The 20,842-nt window shown below is 34.5% G+C and overlaps 1 protein-coding gene across 2 annotated transcripts in view; it reads right to left on the bottom strand.

The window, feature by feature from the left end:
• LOC130046575 (uncharacterized) overlaps positions 1-20,842 on the bottom strand; it is a 57,378-nt gene that overhangs the window by 6,418 nt on the left and 30,118 nt on the right. Inside the window, exons 5-8 of one of the 2 annotated variants that reach the window (XM_056159226.1) lie at positions 12,766-13,017; positions 12,423-12,668; positions 8,564-8,700; positions 2,018-3,256 (exon numbers count right to left, since the gene is read on the bottom strand). In XM_056159226.1, coding sequence (XP_056015201.1) covers positions 2,018-3,256; positions 8,564-8,700; positions 12,423-12,668; positions 12,766-13,017 — 1,874 coding nt within the window. Of the gene's footprint in view, positions 1-1,558; positions 3,257-8,563; positions 8,701-12,422; positions 12,669-12,765; positions 13,018-20,842 lie in introns of those variants that run through there. The other variant, XM_056159225.1, reaches the window with a different exon arrangement.

Here is a 20,842-nt window from a genome sequence, read left to right as displayed (position 1 = left end):
GCACGAAATAAAAATTATAAAATCAATTAAATCGTTTGATATACATGTGTATATATAAAACAAAAAAAAAAAAACTTAAAAAAAAAAAAAAAAAAAAAAAAAAAACTAGGACCCACCTCTAGTAAGCTATGTTTTCCATTTAGAGTTATTGCCCTTCAACCGAAAAAAAGTAAATAAATATAATTAAATGAATACTCTATATTTCAACACAAGTTCAGTCAAATATTATTTAACAAGATATAATTTGTTATGTATTTAAATTAACCGATTTCATTAAAAACAAACTCTCTGTGTGTTTTTGTAGGTTTCTTTCTACGTATATACAAGGGACTTATGGATTTACGAACTTAAAAAGTTAAAATAGAAAACAAAACAAATTGTGTCCTCTCCGTTCGATGTATGAATATTGTGCGTCCATATTCTCAAGTACAAATGTAAAGTAGATAAAGCCAACAGCCGTGTTTGACATTGCCGTAATATGCGGACATTTGTTAGTGTAAGACGTTGCTACAACTTTACAGTTACGATTGACAGACTTCATATCTTATAAGAAACTTTGAACTGTAGCCTATAATAAACGTACAAAATTTGTAAAATTGTGAGAACCAACCGACAAATTCATACGATAGAACATACTGTCTGTATATATATCGCACATCCCCATGCGTAATACATGTGTACATGCTGGGCCTGTGTGAAGTGGGGTATTCCGTATGGCCGCATAAGTTTGTACTGTACGTTTGATTCGAACATTCATTCTGTTTCGAACAATATAATTTTTAAAGTAACAAAAGGTAGGGAAATCGGTACTTTTAAAGCCATCAGAACATACTTCGGAATCAAACATACACGATAGGTGAAATTACCCCCCCCCCCCCTTCCTCCCCCTTTCCCCTTACTTTCTTACCATAGGCCATGACTCTCATATTTACTCGTTTGGATATTGATTTTTTTATTTAAAAAAGATATAACAACATAAAAACTCACCTCTTTGCTGTTTCTTTTTGAGTCGTATCAACTGCGTTAGGTGTATGTATTGACTTCCTTGGAATCTGACGTTTCCAGACGACACTTTTGTTATTATTATTATTTTTGTTCGACATGGCCGTATTGATTACGAGTTAATTTTTTTAATGGAAAGTGTTAATCTAACTTTGCATTTTAATTTTAGTTTACAAAATTGAGTCGTGAGTAATGCGGCCCATGTGAATTTATAGACTGAAGTTGGCAAATTTATGCTATTTTCCCGGAAAACGTCAAACTGCGGTAGGTTTGGGCACTTACTTGAGTGCTTTAAACATCCGGTGTGAGGAAACGATTGCGCAGTACAACTTGGCTCATGTTATGGATAAAAAATATCATCTTAGATTTATTCTAAAGTGTTCTTTAATTTTTCCAAATTTGGTAGGCCAAAAATGGCATATTGTGGGTCATGTTCTTTGCAGCCCTTCACCGGCAATGGGACATCCCCATATGAGTGAAAAATTCTCAAGTGGAGCGTTAAACAATATACAATCAATCAATCTCCTTTTATTCCACAGGCAATTTTCACATTACCGTGTAAAATGCAATAACCGTCCAACTGGTGTTTCTTTACATATGCTGGATACAGAAGTTTGCTTTATTCTATGTTGAATATGGCGTGCATTCATTCACGATCGAATCATGAGCTTAAAGAAAGAGCAATTCGCGTGATTTGATTAAAAAAGATACAAGTTCTATCAATTGGGTACTTTATTGTCATGTCGAAACACGAAATAGAAATTTGTTGAAGTGATTACAAAACGTTGTACAACAATGGTGTGCAATAGCGCCAACTGAAGTGTAAGTGAAGCTTGCGTAACGCACCCGTTAGTTAGAGAAAGACCGTTTATTCCCGTTTCAAAAGTTTTAAGTGTATGAAATCTTAGCCATGGAGTCCAGCTAGTAAGAATATAAAGTAAAATATGGACTACTTGTAAATACCACGAATTGATTCCAAGGGGTACATTGTTCTTAAAGTGTCTGAAATACTAACCGTGTACCAGTACTTTAGAAGATTATCTCTATCTATGCGATGGCGTTCGACTTTCTTAAGATGTATCGGACAAGGTCTACTGCTAGTTTTTAAACAAGCCACGTCTTCTTCAGGTAGAAACATATCCTCATCTTCATCCGTTATGTTCAGATCCTTACAAGCAAATCCCATTTTGCAATTTACTTTTTCGTGGAATGTGGTGGTAATTTCATTGATCAAGTCCTCTACAGCCGACCTTATGCCTTTTGTTTCCTCTTCTTTCAGCTCGATATTTTCTTCTGGTGTAAATACTTGCAACTGGATTGACGTTTTGCTGACGGCAATAGCGATTCTATGGTCCTCATCTTTAACCTTAAAAAAGGCAGCATTTTTAAAGAACAAATCATCTCCGAGTTGATTCCATTTCCGGAAACAATTAACAAACAGGCGATAAAAGAAGAAATGGGGCAGGTAATTTCTAAAATAGAATATAAACAAGGGTGTCTTGTTTCCTGCATCAATGATTTCCTTATCTTCCTCTTTAAGATCCCTCTTGTTGATACTAGGGATGTAATAAAATGGCGTCTCGTCTTGCGACTCAACCTCAGCCAGTATTCCTAGTTTTTCCATGTATACCATGATTTCTTTTTTGTGCTTGATATAAGATTCACCGTAATTTTTCTTCCATATTTTGCATAAAGTCGCATCAGACAATTTGCCGGTGTCTCTAAATGCCTTCCATTCCTTCACTTTCTGAGTAAAACCATGCACATGCGTTGGATCTGTAATGATAGCTTTAAAGGCATCAACAAACCATTGGACATCCAGAATAATCACATCCCGCAGCCCCTCGTCTGAGAAGTAGATGATTTGCCCTATTTCCTGATAAAACCGAAGCATGTCATCCATATCATCCTCATTTTTAAATTGAATGACATCCATTTTCCACAAGTCCTTTCTTTTGAGAATTTTCTCTTCCTTTTCTTCATGAAGAATTTGCTCAAAATACGACCATTGAATTGGTATTTTTTCTCCCCAGTGGGGAAGACCCATTGCTGCCTGAACAACGCATTTCCTGACTTTATCGATGATATCTTCTTGTTCTTCAGATAGATCTCCAGGTGGACACTCAACTTCGAAATACCTTTCGGGTGAAATAAGACCCCCTAATATCTGTTCTTTAGGCAAGCATTTCTCCAACTCCTCATAAAACGGATATTCAATCATGCTACGGTTGACAGGATTCTTGTGTTTTCTCACCTATGACGAAAATCATAATACGATTAATATCAGACAATATTTACATCAAAAGTTAAACTTAATTCCATTCATATACATATGTTGATGGAACTCCGAAGGCAATCTGAATAATATTATGTTTGCATTTTTTTAATATCCAGTATATCCGGAGGTCCTTGTTTGTCCAACTCTTAATTTTGTATTCCTTACAGTAGTTATGAGGTTGTTCACTGATATCCTCTCATTTGCATTAGAAAAGTGCAAACTCTATAATTTCTGGGTCCTGACTCTATATCAAATTTAGATTTAGACAGGGAGAAATATATATTTCACATGTTTTGAAACTCAAAGTAAAGAAATGGATTGCAAACAGCAGATGTCATGGGTAACCATAAGGAATTAAATATTTCATCCGTATTACGTAAATACCCGTTTTGGTGATTCCCAAATTTGTGTAGTTTATTATCAAAATGCAACAAGAAGTGTTAGTGACACACTATGTTCCCGGGGACAATATAGATATATAGTGTCAAACCAATAGTCTTGTCATTAGGAATTTACCTACATAATATGAAGATCATCTTTTAAAAAAATTCTCATCATAAATCCCAACACCGGATGTTACTGAAAGTATAAGATGAAACTTCCTTCAACTAAGTATGACTTTTGTTTTGCATTTGCTTATGCAACCCACCTATTGAAATGTTTTATCAATTCACAAATCAATCATCAATGGATTTAGAATTATGCAAAATGGGGGTGAATTTTGTTTTATAGTTTACCTTAATATTACCGGTAAAATTGAAGGGTCAGTCTCTGATTTTGTTTAAAAATACAATTTTAGTGAATTTATTCCGCAGTTTACCGTTATGAATTGTAATCATTTTGAAGATGGTTTACATTTAAATCCATGGTAGTCCATGAATATAGAGTTTTGAAAGAAATTTGCAAAATTAATGCAAGTCCAACGTACAGCGAATTGTTCGACAAAAACATGCAGTACGACAACTTTCTGTGTCAATACACAGCGAACTGATATACTTATGAATCTCATGATGCGTATAATATCGGTCTGATGCAATGCCTTTTTTTTGGTATGCATTGCTGCCTTGGAATTGATATATTATAATAAAAAGGACGTTAGCTCATCACATTTCTTACTAGATACATTGCAGAACATTGAATATGAATTAATATGATGATCATGACACCTGTTCCAGTATTAAAGTAGTTCCACCGCCATATGACATATCAATATCAATGGTTGAAATTGGAAAAAAAAATGTATTAATTTCCACTCAACTTAGTTTAATTTCATTAATAACCTAAGAAAATATGTATGTTGCCACTTTTTTTAAAATGTCAGATACATAAAACAAGAATTAGTATCGGTTAACATAAACAAATCCGACAATTTAGTAAATCAGAATGATAAAAATTGTTGTTGTTTTTTTTACTAATATGGCCACATTTTTAATGTCAACAGTTTAGACAAACGTTTTATTTCCAAATATGCATAAATGAATTTTGGATATTATGGGAAACATTATATACTGGTTCTATGGTCATTATAACGATCTAATTCGTTATTACAACCTATCTTTGGGTCAAATGTTGTCTGACGTGTTTTATACCGATTGTTAAGCCGTTCTTGGCACACTGATTTTGACTGCGGATAACTCTGTTTACCTGATCAGGATATGGGGCTCACCGCGGGTGTGACCGGTCAACAGGGGATGCTTACTCCTCCTAGACACCTGGTCCCACCGCTGGTGTATCCAGGGGTCCATATTTGCCCAACCATCTAGTTTGTATTGCTTATAGGAGTTATGAGATTGATCACTGCTCGTTATTTTCACCTTGCATAATAGACATACGGTAAATTTATTGCCCTTGAGAATATAGTTTTAATTAATATTTAAAATACTGGACTTTTGATTTTTTTTAATTAAAAGATGTAATTAAAATAGCAAAAGAAGTTTTCAACAGTGGATGAAATCGCAAGAATTACATGTTAGCTTTAAATGGAGTATAGATTTCAATCATAGAAAATAAAAATGATATATCATGTTGGTCATAATTTAAGGATACAGACCTGATTTTATATAAAGTCTAAACTTATTTTTAATAATTTCATAGTTTGCCGACACAACCTATCATTGGCTTAAATGTCTGACTTGTTTTATACCGATTGTTAGGCCGTTGTTGGTACACTGATTTTGACTACGGATAACTCCGTTTACCTGATCAGGATGGAGTGCTCACGGCGGGTGTGACCGGTCGACAGAGGATGCTTACTCCTCCTAGACACCTGATCCCACCTCATAGAAGTTATGAGATTGATCACTGTTTGTTATCTTCACATTTCATTTATAATTGTTTATCTATGAAAAATATTAACTTTTTCACTATCAATAGTTTACAAGTTTTATTTTATCCAATGAATAAAATTCCTCTGAAAAATATCTTTCTATCATGTGCAAAGTTTAATTTTATAGAAACAAGTGAATATAACGAACAGTGATCATTGTGGAAAAACATGAAATCAGACAATGATGAATAAATCTTATATGTAAAGGAACAAGCCATAATAACGAACAGTGATTAGTCTCTTGAACGGTGACGATAACTAAAAGTGATAAACCCCAAAACTCCTATAAGCAATACATAATAGAGAGTTGGGCAAACATGAATCCCTGGATATACGAAATGTGGAAGCAGGTGTCTAGGAGGAGTAAGCATTCCCTGTTGACCGGTCACACCCGCTGTGAGTCTTATATCTTGATCAGGTAAACGGAATTATCCGTAATAAAAATCAGTGTGCCAAGAACGGTCTAACAATCATTACGAAACAAGTCACAGAGTAGTTGACCAAATGATAGGTTATATTGGCAAATTAGATTGTTATAACAACCACAAAATTAGCAAAACACTGACTTTAAACGAGACTGTTGAAGCTCCTGTACCATCAACGTGTTTGTCAGTAGCCTCCCTTGATTGAAAAACTGATCTGATAATCATACACAGAACAATCACCTGCGTATAGAATCAGTTGAGAGATATAGACATCATGTGGGTATTAATGAAATCCCACAAAGATACAAATTATTAGAGGGACAACATTAGAGATGAGATAAGGTGTCTACAAGGAGTTAGTATCCCCCGTCAATCGATCACACCAGCCGTGTATCTTGATCAGGTAAACGAAGTAACATGTAGTCAAAATTAATATGAATAGAACTGTTAAATCGACATACAAGTGTGATAGTATAAATATGAATTTCTATATGTATTTATTCGTTTTGATATTTTTCATTGATCGTTTTGTTAAATAAAATCTTAAAATTTAATTCATCGTAAGTTCAATTGCGCATCTGGATTGAGTTGGCTGAGTAAAGTATTATTATGTTATTTCATTGGTTCTTTAATTTCATTGGTCATTTCATAGTTCTTTATCCAATAATAGTATTTCAGTATACGTATAAATCTACCGCATTTACCTGTGTAATACGTTTTGAAGAGTTACAGCCAGCTGATTTCTTCCGCATCTTATGGTATGTTATTTCTATATTTAAGTATATGTTTCATTTCCATATAAAGAGCTGACATGTACGTAATTATTTTGATTGCAAGTTCTTTGCTTTATTGTAATTTTGCTTTCAAAGTCGTAATGATTATATGAGTCTGTAAGATCTTAATCTAAATTATTTACAGAACACATGTACATATTTTTTTTAAAGTATAGTATGCTTCTAAAACGTTTACTGTGGGTAGAATTTACAATTGTCATATTTCACTTATGTTTTTTATTCTTGATTTAAAATATTATTTATCTGTTATTGTAGGTCAATGTCTTTATTTTCTACTGAATAAATTAATAAAATCAACGTCTACATTCCTGCTCGGTTACACAAAAAGTAAAATAAAATTCATTTTATCATAGTTTTCGAAATGTGTGTACTATATATGTAAAGGTCTGCACAATACATGTACATAAGGGGCTCGGATTTCAATAAATCTTGGTGATTTGTTTCAGGAATATTTAGGTTTTCAGCTGACATGGTGTCAACAATTGTTTTCCTTCCGTGGTAATTTACAGAAGCGTTAAAAGCAACCGACGGGAGAAAACCAACTGATTGCACCACAGAACTATAAAAAAAAATTAGATAAAACAGACAGTTACTCATTGTATAAACAATATTTCCTCATCGCACATCTTATTAAAGTATTTGTTTTCTAAGATTAAAAATAGAAAATAGCAGTTGTTAAATGAAAGGCGAAGACAACGACAAGTGATCAATCTCATCACTACTATAGGAAACTAAGAGTTGGACAAACACGGAACCCTGAGTATATTATATGCCTTAAAGGAATAAGCATACGCTATGAACAAATGAAATGTATAAAAAAAAATCCAGATCTGCATATCTTAGCTAAATTCTAATATTTAGCATCAGTATAAAAGAAGATTTGTTCTTAAAACTTGAATATCCCAGAAAAGCGCCTTAACTAGTGCAATACTGTACACTATACGAAATACGTAACATCAACACAATTTGACTAATCTGTACCCGTCCTAAAGTCAGCACCCTCATGTTGCAAAATTTTGGTATATCGTTTTCTGCTTTGGTTCAGTATGCATTTAGTTTTTTTCTACCGTATCAACAAACTTAAAGACGTATTTCAAATGATAAAGACAGTAATCACTGTAATATTTCTGGCACTTCTCTGGAACTTAAAACCCTTTCCCATCCTTAGGATAATAAATTTTACAATTTTGGCAAAGGACTTCTATTAATTCTGAATACCTATGTACTTTTAATTTAGTATCAATTGCATTAAAGAGGATACTTTTTTATTATAAATATAGACTGTATATACACATGCACCTAGCTTGGACCCGCCCTGGAATCCGAAACTATACCCAGGTGGGTATAATGAAATTCACAATTTTAGTATAGGCCTTTCTGTTATACATCACTATGCATTTAGCTTTTCTTGTAGATATGGGGTTGTAAAGAATATTTTCTTAATTGGTTAATCCTCTGCAGCTTTTGTCCCGTCCCAAAGTCCCCAGAGTGATCAGCGCACCCGGATGTACGTTGGTCAGTTGCAGTAGGTCACCTGAGTTAACTCAAATTAAAATTTTGTCTCGAACGCGCTATCCATATTTTGCCAGATTGATGGTTTGATCCACTGAGATAGAAATACATTTATTTATTTTCAGAAGACAAAGAATATGCCACTGACATTCATTTTGATTCATTTGTGTACTTTCGTTTGAAAAAACTGGGATGAGTTATTCCTCTTTCACAAGTTACATCTTACATTTTCCGTTTCTAGTTGGTCCCTGTGTGATGCAATTAATATCACCGGATTTGCTCCCACATCTTCCCCGAATTTTTCTTTCATCTTTTTGTCGTCACAGTAGGTTTTGATGGATTGCAACCAGAAAACAAAGTAGTCTACAAAATCGAACAAAATGTGTTACGATTTATCTTCATCTTACAAAATCAAATACCGAATATGGCAAACATCGAACAAAAAAATCAATTATTTTATTTCTACAAATCAATTCGGAGAAAGCTCACATTGTGTCAAGGACTAGGTGGTTGTTAAAATATTCTCTAATGGATTGCATTTTAAGCTACTGGGCCATAAAACTTAGTTTACTTTGGATACACTTGTAACATGGAATCTATGATGTGTAAATCAAGTGCAGTTTACCCAGGATTCAGAAGATCTATACATGTTTGGGTGTTACGTGAATGGCTAATATCTGAGTGAAATTATTTGGAATTGAAAGAAATATTATGGAAGTTTGAACTAATTATTAGGATGAAAAATACTCCCACAAAATCGAGAAATGGCTGTGAAAGTTATCATGTTAGCGATGTGTTTGAAATGAAGAGTACAATTTAATGCGGATTGCTGTATGTTGTAAACAAGTACAACTATGATCTATAAATGCAAAGGAACCCTATACAATTTGTGTCGTTTATTTTATTAGCACTTAGAATAAACTTTGAAATGTTGGCGATAATTTTTTTTTAAAATCAATAAGTGAGATAGCCAATGGTTAGTATTAACATACTTTAACATAATACACGATCTTTTTGGACACTATATTATACAAGAAAATATTTACATTTACTCTTTAATCCTATGATAAATACACTGGATAATTTTGAATGGAATGTGCCTTTAACTGCAAAGACCGAATCATTATCAATCTCTTTAGGCGTATGAACACTGTTGAGAATGGTATCTGCATCTTGGCCCACAGGAGCGCAATAACCAGCGATTTTGTAATAATAATAGTAGGGGTCTTATACCATAACACTTACGAATCAAATTACCATTACTCCCTATTAAGGGATGGTATGGTATAATATCCCTAATATTATTTTTACAGACAAAAATATCATGCTGTTTCTGTGCTCGGACACACAAATGTCGAATAAAAACAGTTCCGTCCCCTTCGATGCCAGATAAAGCTAATATGTGGTTAATATTACCGAACAATAATAGGAAATTAATCCAAGTGCAGATTTTTTTCAATGATTTGTACTTTCAATTTCTCAAAGTGACAACATGACCGACTAGCACCTTTAGTGACCATACCTACGCTGTTTACAATTAGATATATTTAACTGTTTAAACACAGATCAGATTGTAATCTTTCTTAACAAGGTGATTTTTATGATATTTATGAAAAAAAATAATTCAAGAAGTGGATTATTAATATTTTTCAGCATTGCGCACTCTTTTCTTTTACGTTATGATATCACAGTTTGCTTTCCACGGCTGTTTCGTAATCGCTACATACCCACAGAATTAGGCGGGGTATTTGCAATATATATAAAAACTACACGCATTAAAAAGATTTTTTGAAAGTAAATATCAGCAATACTTGAAAAATGGAGTCTCATAACTGCAACGATGTGTGCAAACAAATTTGCATAACGCGCGTTATTCAATTTGTATACACACACCATTGTAGGTATGAGACTACATCTTTCAAAAAAAAAAATTAATTGCTTAAACATATGTGCACATATATGTTGCCCAATCGATAAAATGCCAATTTTGAATTAATCATAATTATAGTTAGGGATTATCAGATCACGATGCATGCCACCAGAAATACACATATACTCCCTTTACAATGTTTATCCACTTAGCTACATGAAACAATACAGTCATGGTGATTTAAATGTCAAATTATATATGAAGGATTTCAATTATGTTGCATCAGTGTGATTCTTCCCTTTGAAAGGTATGATAATTAGGTATTCTTCTTGGTGTAAGTGAGATATTGCATGTTTCATTTACAGTTGGTCCCTGTGTAATGTGATTTTAAAAACTACCGGGTTTTATCATGCACACGCCCTATATCTAGAAATCAATTCGGGCAAAGCTCAAATCACATGAAGTAGAATGTGGTTGTTTAAAGTTTATATAGATGTATAGTTATTAGTTCAGTATTTAGGGTCGTAAAACGATTGCTCTAACACTAGCGTTCACACTATGTCTAAGTGAGACTTGGTGGGAATGTACGTTTAATTAACCCATTACCTTTTCCTCTAAATTACGGATGGTTACTGCAAATTAATCTTTATCCCTGCAAACATTTACTTTGCTTGAATTTTATCAAAATATGTAAAAAACAAAAATGTTGTCCAACAGAAAAAAATACATCAAATCAATTTTAATTTCAGATGGAGGTTGAACCTAAGATTTAAGACATTAGAAACACCTAACCATCTATCTAAAAATAAAGAAGACTGTAAATATTTGCTTAGATTCAGAACCATGGGTCACATGTGTTGGTTACAATAAGCTGGCCATATTATGATATGGGAATCCCACTATTATATAAACAGATACTTTAGTGTTGATGACTTAGCATATCTGTTGATTGACTACACACTAGGTCATAGCCGTGGCTATGTGATTAAGAAAGTCCTTGAATTATGAATATTGATATATATATATATATATATATATATATATATATATATATACGGATGTATATTTAATTGCTGTTATAAAATTTAGAAATTCATTTCAAAATTAAGGATTATCTCCCTCATGCATAGCTCTTATTCTTGGACGAATTTGGCTCCACTTTTTTTGGCACGATGTTTTGGCTATATTTAGCTCTAAAACTTCATATTTATTTCGGATTTCAAACATTTCGGTTGAGTATCACTGAAGAGACATTATTTGTCGAAATGCGTATCTGGTGCATCAAAATTGGTACCGTATAAGTTTTACATTATGACCCCTGGGTCGAGGCCTCTGCTGGTGGACTGTTAGTCCCCGAGGGTCTCTACAGCCCAGTAGCTAAGTACTTAGTTACTAGCTTGAACATACGGATGTATATTTAATTGCTGTTATAAAATTTAGAAATTCATTTCAAAATTAAGGATTATCTCCCTTATGCATAGCTCTTATCCTTGGACGAATTTGGCTCCACTTTTTTTGGCACGCTGTTTTGGCTATATTTAGCTCTAAAACTTCATAGTTATTTCGGATTTCAAACATTGCGGTTGAGCATCACTGAAAAGACATTATTTGTCGAAATGTGCATCTGGTGCATCAAAAGTGGTACCGTATAAGTTTTACATATATATACATGTATTTCAACCAAACAGAGAACTCGTAGCCTAGGATGGACGACTCGGTAAAAATTGACCAATAACCAATCAAAAATTGTTTAAAGTTTTATACTATCACGCATAGCCTCTGTTGCTAAGATGGGTTTCATTTAATAAATCGTTCAAATTTGACTTCCTTTTAGAATAATGATCTGTAATCACTGTTTGTCTGTCATTACTTGCAAACAAACGATCCACGTTTTATCTGTGGGTGCAGTCATTACGATATTTAAATATGTCACCCTGACTGTGATTGGTCTATAAATGATTCAATCATTTTTTTTAAATATTGAGGATTTCTCGTGTCTGATTATTTCAACATTGATTGTTGTATTGTTTTTTTTCATTTTCAGTAAATCGAATTTTTTAATTCCACGGCCAGAAAAGGCTATAATCCGATTTACACCTTTGAAATAATATACCGTAAAAAATCCCAAAAATCAACGTCGATGTTGTGAGCATTAATATGACTAAACATTATAAGTGTTTTATGATGTGTTCATACATATTGGAGAATTACTCACTTTCGTAAGTCCATTTCTCGAACAGTGATCCAATCGGATTGTGTCTCTCTGGATCATATGCTATGTCTTTCAGATTTTTTGACATATCAATGACCAAGAGATAAAACGCCCTTCTGGACAAATAGATTTGATGACAGGCATAGTAGGCCACCTGACCAGCGAAATCTGTCATGCTGATGAGTTGTTTATTCTCATGTAGACTAGCTGTATTATCGTCCTTTCCAGATTTGCTATTCTGTTTGAAATCTAAATATAAAATGATATCATTATAATAGATGAATTATAGATCTAGTGGACGTTCAAGTAATATGCATCATTTTATCAATACAAAGAGAAAACTCACCTTCTAGGTTGTCCGAAACTATTTCAAATATGTCGTTATGGACTTCGAGACCAATTGTAGTTTTAGTGTTAGTATTCAGGTCTTCCGTCTGATTTCGTTGAAGTCTTTTGAGAATAGTTGTCTTTCCTGCCCCGGCACAGCCAACAATCATACCTCTAGCACGGAACATCTCGATGCTACCTTTGCGAAAATTGTCCACAAATCTCCTCCTTGCCTCGTCACTCCATGACATCACTTCTATAGGAATGCGCACTGCAACGTTATGCATGATTTTATTTAGTACTCACAACTCCACCTGCCCAATTAATTATTTTTAGAAATGTTTATATAAATATAAACTATAGCAGCGTCCGAGGTAGAAAATACTTAATACTAATATACAGCATTTATCACAGTCTATTAATAACATAAATAATTAACATCCAAATAAATATTATAGGTCAACAATTACGCTGGTTGTTCCCATATGAGTCAATATGCGGCTGATACTTGATTTATTTTTTGAACGCAACTTGATTTATCTTGCAACCACCACTTATCAGCTGGCAACCGCCATAAATATTAATTGCCAATCATCACTTATTATCGGGCGGCTGCGACATAATCTATATGGTGACTGCAACTTAATTTACTAGACGAACACCAGTTAGTTAGCTGTTGTCTCTCCTTTCTCTCTCTTTTCCTATATCTCACTTCCCAAATGAAAGTGTTATAATTCCTGTAACCCTAATCCTCCAATATTTAGTAACATGTGTGTGTTATATAATTCAGAGCTTTATTGTTTATCGATGAATTTACAAAGTTATAAAAATTTCATTTCATTATATCAAATGTCCAGAGATAAAATTGCACGGGAGTCGATACATTGTAGGTGCTGGGGGTATAGAATCCATATTCATTTAATTGGCGGTCACCATATGCTAAGTGGCGGTCGTCAGTTAATTGATATGGCGGTACAGGTAGCTGCCACTAGTTATCTGGCGATTGCCTTATCTAGCTGACCACTGCAACTTAAAGTAACTGGTGATTGGTGACTGCCACTTATCTGGCAATCATTACTTATAAGTTGTCAAACGCTAATTTCTGTCTGGCGGGCGCCATGAAAATTAATTGACGACAGCCACCAATCCTCTGGCGGGCGCCACTTAATATATGTTGCGGCTTTCACTAAATGTACCAGGCTGCCACCACTTGATTTATCAGACGACCGCTAGTTATTCAATACTGTTTCCTTTCCTTTTTCCTCTATTTGCCTACATCTTATTCTTTTAGAGGTAGTAAAGGATGGTGAGAAAGCAACTTTGAATGGACTCATGTAAAATTCATACGGTACCAATTTTGATGCACCAGATGTGCATTTCGACAAATAACGTCTCTTCAGTGATGCTCAACCGAATTTTTTGAAATCCGAAATAACAGTTAACTTGTAGGCCCTAAAAGCTATTTTCGGGAAAAACGGACTGCCGAAAAAGTGGAGTCTAAGGATAAGAGCTATGCATGATGGAGATAATCCTTAATTGTGAAATGAATTTCTAAATTTTATCACAGCAATTAAATATACATCCATATTTTTAAGCTAGTAACGAAGTATTTAGCTACTGGGCTGAATTAAAGAAGAACGAACAGGGTCCTCAAATTTATGAATATAAAGTTTGGACACAAAAGAATTGTTAGGTTTCTGCATAGGTTTAACATTGTATTTATTGATATCACATGTAACATACATAATTTTTCTCCGTATTGAAAGTTTCATAGATATTTACGAATGCAAATGTTATCCGTCATACCGAATAGTTGACCAAATACAAAATGAGCGGTCGTTCATAATTTCAAAATTTGAAACTCAGTATTGCGAATGTGTAGATAATGGTAGTTTTGTTCAGTGAGACAATTAAAGGGCAAATCCCTGTATACATGTATCTTCCCGTCAAACAAAATAATCGAAAACATAATACACTATACTGAATGGGAAATAAAAAAACTCCAATATTATAAACAGTGCCTTGATTTATTGGACATTGTCAGGTTGTGTACAACCTAATTTCGGTAAAATATTTGAACTTAAAGTTATAAGGCGCAAATTCCCATGAAGAGTCCAGGATCTATCAATATCTGACAGATTTCGACTTATCACTGGTGTTCAAGACCTGTGTCATCACAAAACATGTTCAACTAAAATGAAAACTTTTTGTGTTCATCCATGTGTTTGTACATATCAGTAAGTGTTAATGAATGATTACAGAAAGTCGTAACAGTGACTTCTAAAATAAGAACATTAAAATTATCAGATGAATATCGTACTTAAAAATTAATCGATGTGTGACATCGTTGGTACCTAGAGGAGGGGGCTGACCTTCGTTGCTAATCACAACTTCTCGAGTTGCCAGAAAATTCAGATAATGTTCGAATGGTTGTAGAACTAAGCGTCTATGATGTTGCCTCGTTCTGGGCGCTTCATTCTGGATATTTCCATAAGGGTTATTTAAGACTAAAATCACGGATTGAGGAAACGGACAGGGCATATTTTATTTATTCATCAATTATCAAAACTATTTTATTCTGTACGATCAAAATCAAGCATCGATGAACAACGTATTTCAATACTTCATATCACATCATATTATCAGAAGTTGTCATTAAAAAATAAATAGAAAACTGGCTTAGATCGGCCAAAGCGTCTTCGCCACTGTACTCTAAATTTTGTCATTTCAGGGTAGTTTATCGAAAACGAAAGTGGGTTTAATTAGCCTTACGGTATTTACTAATCAAGTAAGATTATATTATATCTTACGTAATTCATCTTATATATGAAACAATATTAAAAGTACAAGCAGTAACTCTGAAGCAAGCTTTTCAAAGTTTACTGGCAAAATGTGTTAATCTATAAATATGGATAGTTATAGTCAGTACAGCAACCAGATATTTCTATGTTCAAAACAGAGCTATTCTTCCAAAAAATAAAATCAAGTAAAAGTTTCTTTGAATATGCACATCTACACAGTATGTCCCTATAACAGAGATGACTCCCAGAAATTTATAAGAATTTCCTGTATAAATCCACATCTCCACCGTGTGCCTTTATTAATACAAAATGTCATGGATTTATATTGTTCGGTTTAAGAGGAGTTGCGCTAACAACATCATGCCTGATAGTGGACAAACTCGTAAGATCAAAAGAAGCAAAATTCCCAGGAATAAAATATCGAATCAGAATTTCCAGTAAATTTGTTCATCTACAGAATGTGTCTTTATCAACTACAAAGTTTTATGAAATTCTATGCCCTCGGCAACTCGTCGCGTGGAGTGTTATAGTAAATGTATTCTATGCATCCCGGTGAGTATGACGTCATAAGACGGCATTCTCTTTATTTACGTCTGAGCCAATATAGACTTCTTTTGATGTCAATCATCGCAGTAAACTAAAGACATGTATATTTGTCTCGTACATCTTAAAAATTTCGGACAAATGCCATCATTAATTAGAAGAATCTAAAATAAGATTATTTCCACTCTACATCATGATTAAGGTTTCTGATCATTATCACGGTATGGTGCCTTATACATATAAAGTTTTGGTCTGTTGTTAGACTATAAACCATTACGAGTCATCCCTCATGTCAGTGCACCTTTAGAAATTTCTCAGTGGGTTTCGCCAAGGTGTCATTTTGATAGGGAGAATTTCTTTGCAAATAAATTAGACATTTCTCGGTGCGTATGGACATTTGTTTTGTTCATTTTGAATTTGAAGATTATAAATAATTATCTCCGCCTTTGATATATATCTTTTTTATTATAGATTGGAACATTTTCATTTACTTGTCAAGAAATACAGACAAGTCAACTTCTTCAAATGTCTCAGGGTCCCCCCTCCCTAAAAAACGATGACACGTGCCAGCAGGTGATACTACTGATTTCACATGTATAATAGTGTATATCTGTCATATATACTTGTACATCGGATCATTTATCAGAAGAGCTAAATCAAGATTGCCTCTTCTATATGACACTACAGGAAAAGTACGGTACCAAATGAAGAAATGGTTTGCTATCATGCCAAATATCAAGTTTTAAGTTATCATGGTTCGTCATATAAAAAAACAAGCACCCATAATTCGATGTAGGATGGCACCTTAATAGAGGATCTAGGTTATACAAGGTCATGTATGGGGAAATCGTATTCTGAAAACCAGCAGAGTGATGCTTAGTTATATTGATATACAAGCATTATCAGTTAGTGCAGATTTCAATTTATTCAAATCATGGCTTAGAGGGGAGAGGGAGGTGATAATAGGGTATCATTTTTTTTTTATATTGCAACACATGGTTTGCATCGTTGATACTTGTGCTCATATAAAATTGAGATTTCATACAGTCATTGAAATGTAACAAATTATTTGCGGTCGTCCTTTGCCACTTACATCAATATATTTTAGATATCACAAGTATATATTTTTAGTATATTGTTATTTTTCTATAAAACAATGATATTGTGTACAACTCACTGTCATACAATCGTACATTTCTATGTTATGATAACACTGGTTTGAAACAGGATGCTGATATATAGTTGACACTGGGATATTACAATGTCATGTTGTAATTCTTTTAATTACGCGTACAGGTGGTAGTAAGTTATAACAAAATATACAACATGAAACCAATTCTGCATAACTACATCCGTGTTACCAATCGTGTCCGAGTCAACGAGCTCGATATACAGGGGTGTTTAAATCTTCCCGAGAACAATAACAGATTCACAGTGTTCTTTTTAAATGTACCACAAGCACCCGACGTTTCGAATATCTATAATAAAAATGTCTTTCTATACACAAATCATTAACAAAGTATATCATGCCGCCATCTTGATTTTCCTTTTTTACTACCCGCATCGCTTGCAATTTGCGGGGAAATATTCGATAACATATGGTACATGCAACTAGAACCCTATTGTTTGAATGAACTGTATTTCCAGTTCGTCATGACTGCACAAGAGGTAAGACCTTGACAGAGTTGTTTCTAAACGATAGGGGTCTAATTACCATATCATGTCGAATAGTTCACGCATCCGTGATAAGATGTACATATGGAAGGTGAAGATAACGAACAATGATGAATACCATATCTCCTATAACCAATACAAAAAAGATAGTTGGGCAAACACGGACACACCAGAGGTGGGATCAGGGCTGAGTTTTACTAAACTTCGCAAGTTCATTTCATCGTAACCTTAATTTACGATAATTATCCGTTTTATCAAACATCTTAACATAAGTTACGTTAAAAACACCATCGTAACTCCGCAACCGTCCTCCGAGCTTGCAATAAAATGAATAGTTATGTCAGTCTACATATAGAGATAGGGGTACACAATACCCCCCCCCCCCTCCACCGAGTTAATAGAACACATGTTTGTCTATTTCCAATGAACGTGTACTTCCACTTTTAAAATACTAAGACACGTTTGATTTGTTTAGATATCGACCACAAAGTGTACATCATTCCGTAATCGAGCAAAGGTGTACACTTTCTGGTGTACACCTTCTAAACCCTTTACAGGACATGTAAATTCACCGAAACATTTCAATATCGCTGGAAAATGGTGAGCCAGAAAATTTGCAGATGTTTCTCTTCGCACATGTACAATCCCGTGGGGATCCGGGTTAGAATAGGTCCTCAGTATCCCCTTGCTTGTCGTAAGAGGCGACTAAATGGGGCGGTCACCGAAAAAACCGAGGTCCTGTGTCACAGCAGGTGTGGTACGATAAAGATCCCTCCCTGCTCAATGGCCATAAGCGCCGAGCATAGGCCTACATTTTGCAGCCCTTCACCAGCAGTGCTGACGTCTCCATATGAGTGAAATTTTCTTGAGAGGGTCGTTAAACAATATTCAATCAATCAATCAATCAATCAATGTACATATGAATATATTTTGCTATGTGAAGTATATATATTAAGAGGATAATTTCAGTGTATTGTACAATGTATGTAGTCATTTACAATATAGTTGATTGATTGTATCTTGTTTAACGTCTTGAGAATTTTTCATTCATATGAAGACGTCACCAAGGCCGATGAAGGGCTTCAAATTTAGTACTATGCTCGGCGCTTACGATCATTAAGCAGTGACGGTTCTTTAGCGTGCCACCCTACTGTGACACGAGACATCTGTTTAAAAAATAAGGTCATCTCCGAGGATCCGTGACATTCACACCTGATGCCGAGCGTTTGTCGATGGAACTTTCACTACCCGTTTTAACGACTAAGGTCTGTCGTGGCCGGTATTCGAACACCGAACTTCCGCATGCGGGGCCTGAACGCTCTATCTCTAGGCCAACGCGGCGGTTACAATAGTTTAAAATGTATTTTCGATTCCATACACTTTTCACATTAGTTTGAAATGTATTTTAAAAAGAATATGAAAACGATTGATAATCGTATGCAATCATAAAAGAAACCAAATATATTTTTGTACAAAAATAATCTTTTATTTCAGAACTTCTTTATTTTGAACTGTATTTGCTTCAAAATTTATAAATCTCATATGAGGACCTCATCAGCTGCTGAACATCCATATTGAATATACATGTACTGTGAAATACTGAAAGCGGGTGACAAATGCGCTTGCACACCGTCAGATCGTAAGTTGCGAATATTTCGTACGTTAAGTTTACGATGGAAACTTAAGAACACGTTAGTAAAATAGAAGCATCGTATCTTAAATTAAAACATACGAAATTCTTAAGTCAGAATTTCTTGCGTAAGTTACGAAGTTTCGTAAAACTCAGCCCAGGTGCTTAGGAGGAGTAACCATCCCCTGTCGACCTGTCACACCCGCCGTGAGCCCTATATCCTGATATATGTGAAACATATTCTTGTCACATGTCTTATATGAACTGTGTGGTTCTTGGTCAATAAACAGTAGAATAGAGTGTATAATCATCAGAAGCGGATCCAGGAGTTGCGGTTGGGGTGCACCTTTATGAGGCAATGGTTCCGAGGGCTGCCTTGAGGCCCCTTGTGGGTCCAGGGCGAAGCTTTGGTGGAGGCCCAGGGGTGAAGCCCCCGTAAGCTCCTGAATTTTACAGATTTCATAGGGCTTGAAATGTGTCTTCTATGAAGTCAATTTCACTATTTTTTATTAGTTTAATTATGTGAAATTAATGAAATGACGCAAATTTTGAGGGGCTTTGGAAAACAGATAAGTTCTCTAAATAACTTTAAATTTTGTCATTGATTTCTCCGTGAGTGGAAGAAATTATTGCTTCTTTTATCGTTTATTTTTTTCTTAACAAAAGAACACGATTTACTTTAAATTGGAAAGTTTTAGGGATGGGGAGCCGGTTGCGCCTTACCCCTTAAATCCGTCACTGATCATATATAATCTCTTTTTCAAATCAAATCAATCTTTCTCTCATCCCGTGTGGATCCGGGTTTTAATAGGTCCCCAGTACCCGTTGCTTGTTGTAAGAGGCGACTAAATGGGATGATCCTTAGGATGAGACCACGAAAACAGAGGTCCCGTGTCACAGCAAGTGTAGCACGATAATGATCCCTCCCTGCTCAAAGGCAGCAAACTCCGAGCATAGGTTTAAACGATGTAGCCCTTCATGAACAATGTTGACGTCTCCATATTAATAAAAATCCTCGAGAGGGAAGTTAAATAATATACAATCAATCAATCATACCACTCCCCTAATTTTATGTATGGTATGCGCCAAAGTGAAATCAATATTATAATGTGACCTTGAAATCACCCCTTTATGTTCTCCTTATCCTTGTGTTTAAAGAAAATCTAATTTACATAATCATTGCGACCAGCTGCAGTACGTGGAAAAGTGCAACGATGTACAGTATCAATTGAAGTTTTTTATCTTTACATGTATATTACTATCGTAATGCTATGTCAGACAAGTGTTTGGGGTAACTTCTGACACAAAAAAGAAACCCCTTTTCACACATATCTGATAATGTCTTGCATTCTCTCGAAAATAAAAAAATATATATATGTTGCATTAGATGCATTTTAAACTGGTCCCAAGACTGCCCAGTTAATATAAAGTAAAGCTTTGTTTTTCAG

Source organism: Ostrea edulis, chromosome 3 (assembly GCF_947568905.1).
Source record: "Ostrea edulis chromosome 3, xbOstEdul1.1, whole genome shotgun sequence".
Lineage (NCBI taxonomy): Eukaryota > Metazoa > Mollusca > Bivalvia > Ostreida > Ostreidae > Ostrea > Ostrea edulis.
Note: the sequence above shows the minus strand (reverse complement) of the source record. Positions and strands in the feature narration are given on the sequence as shown.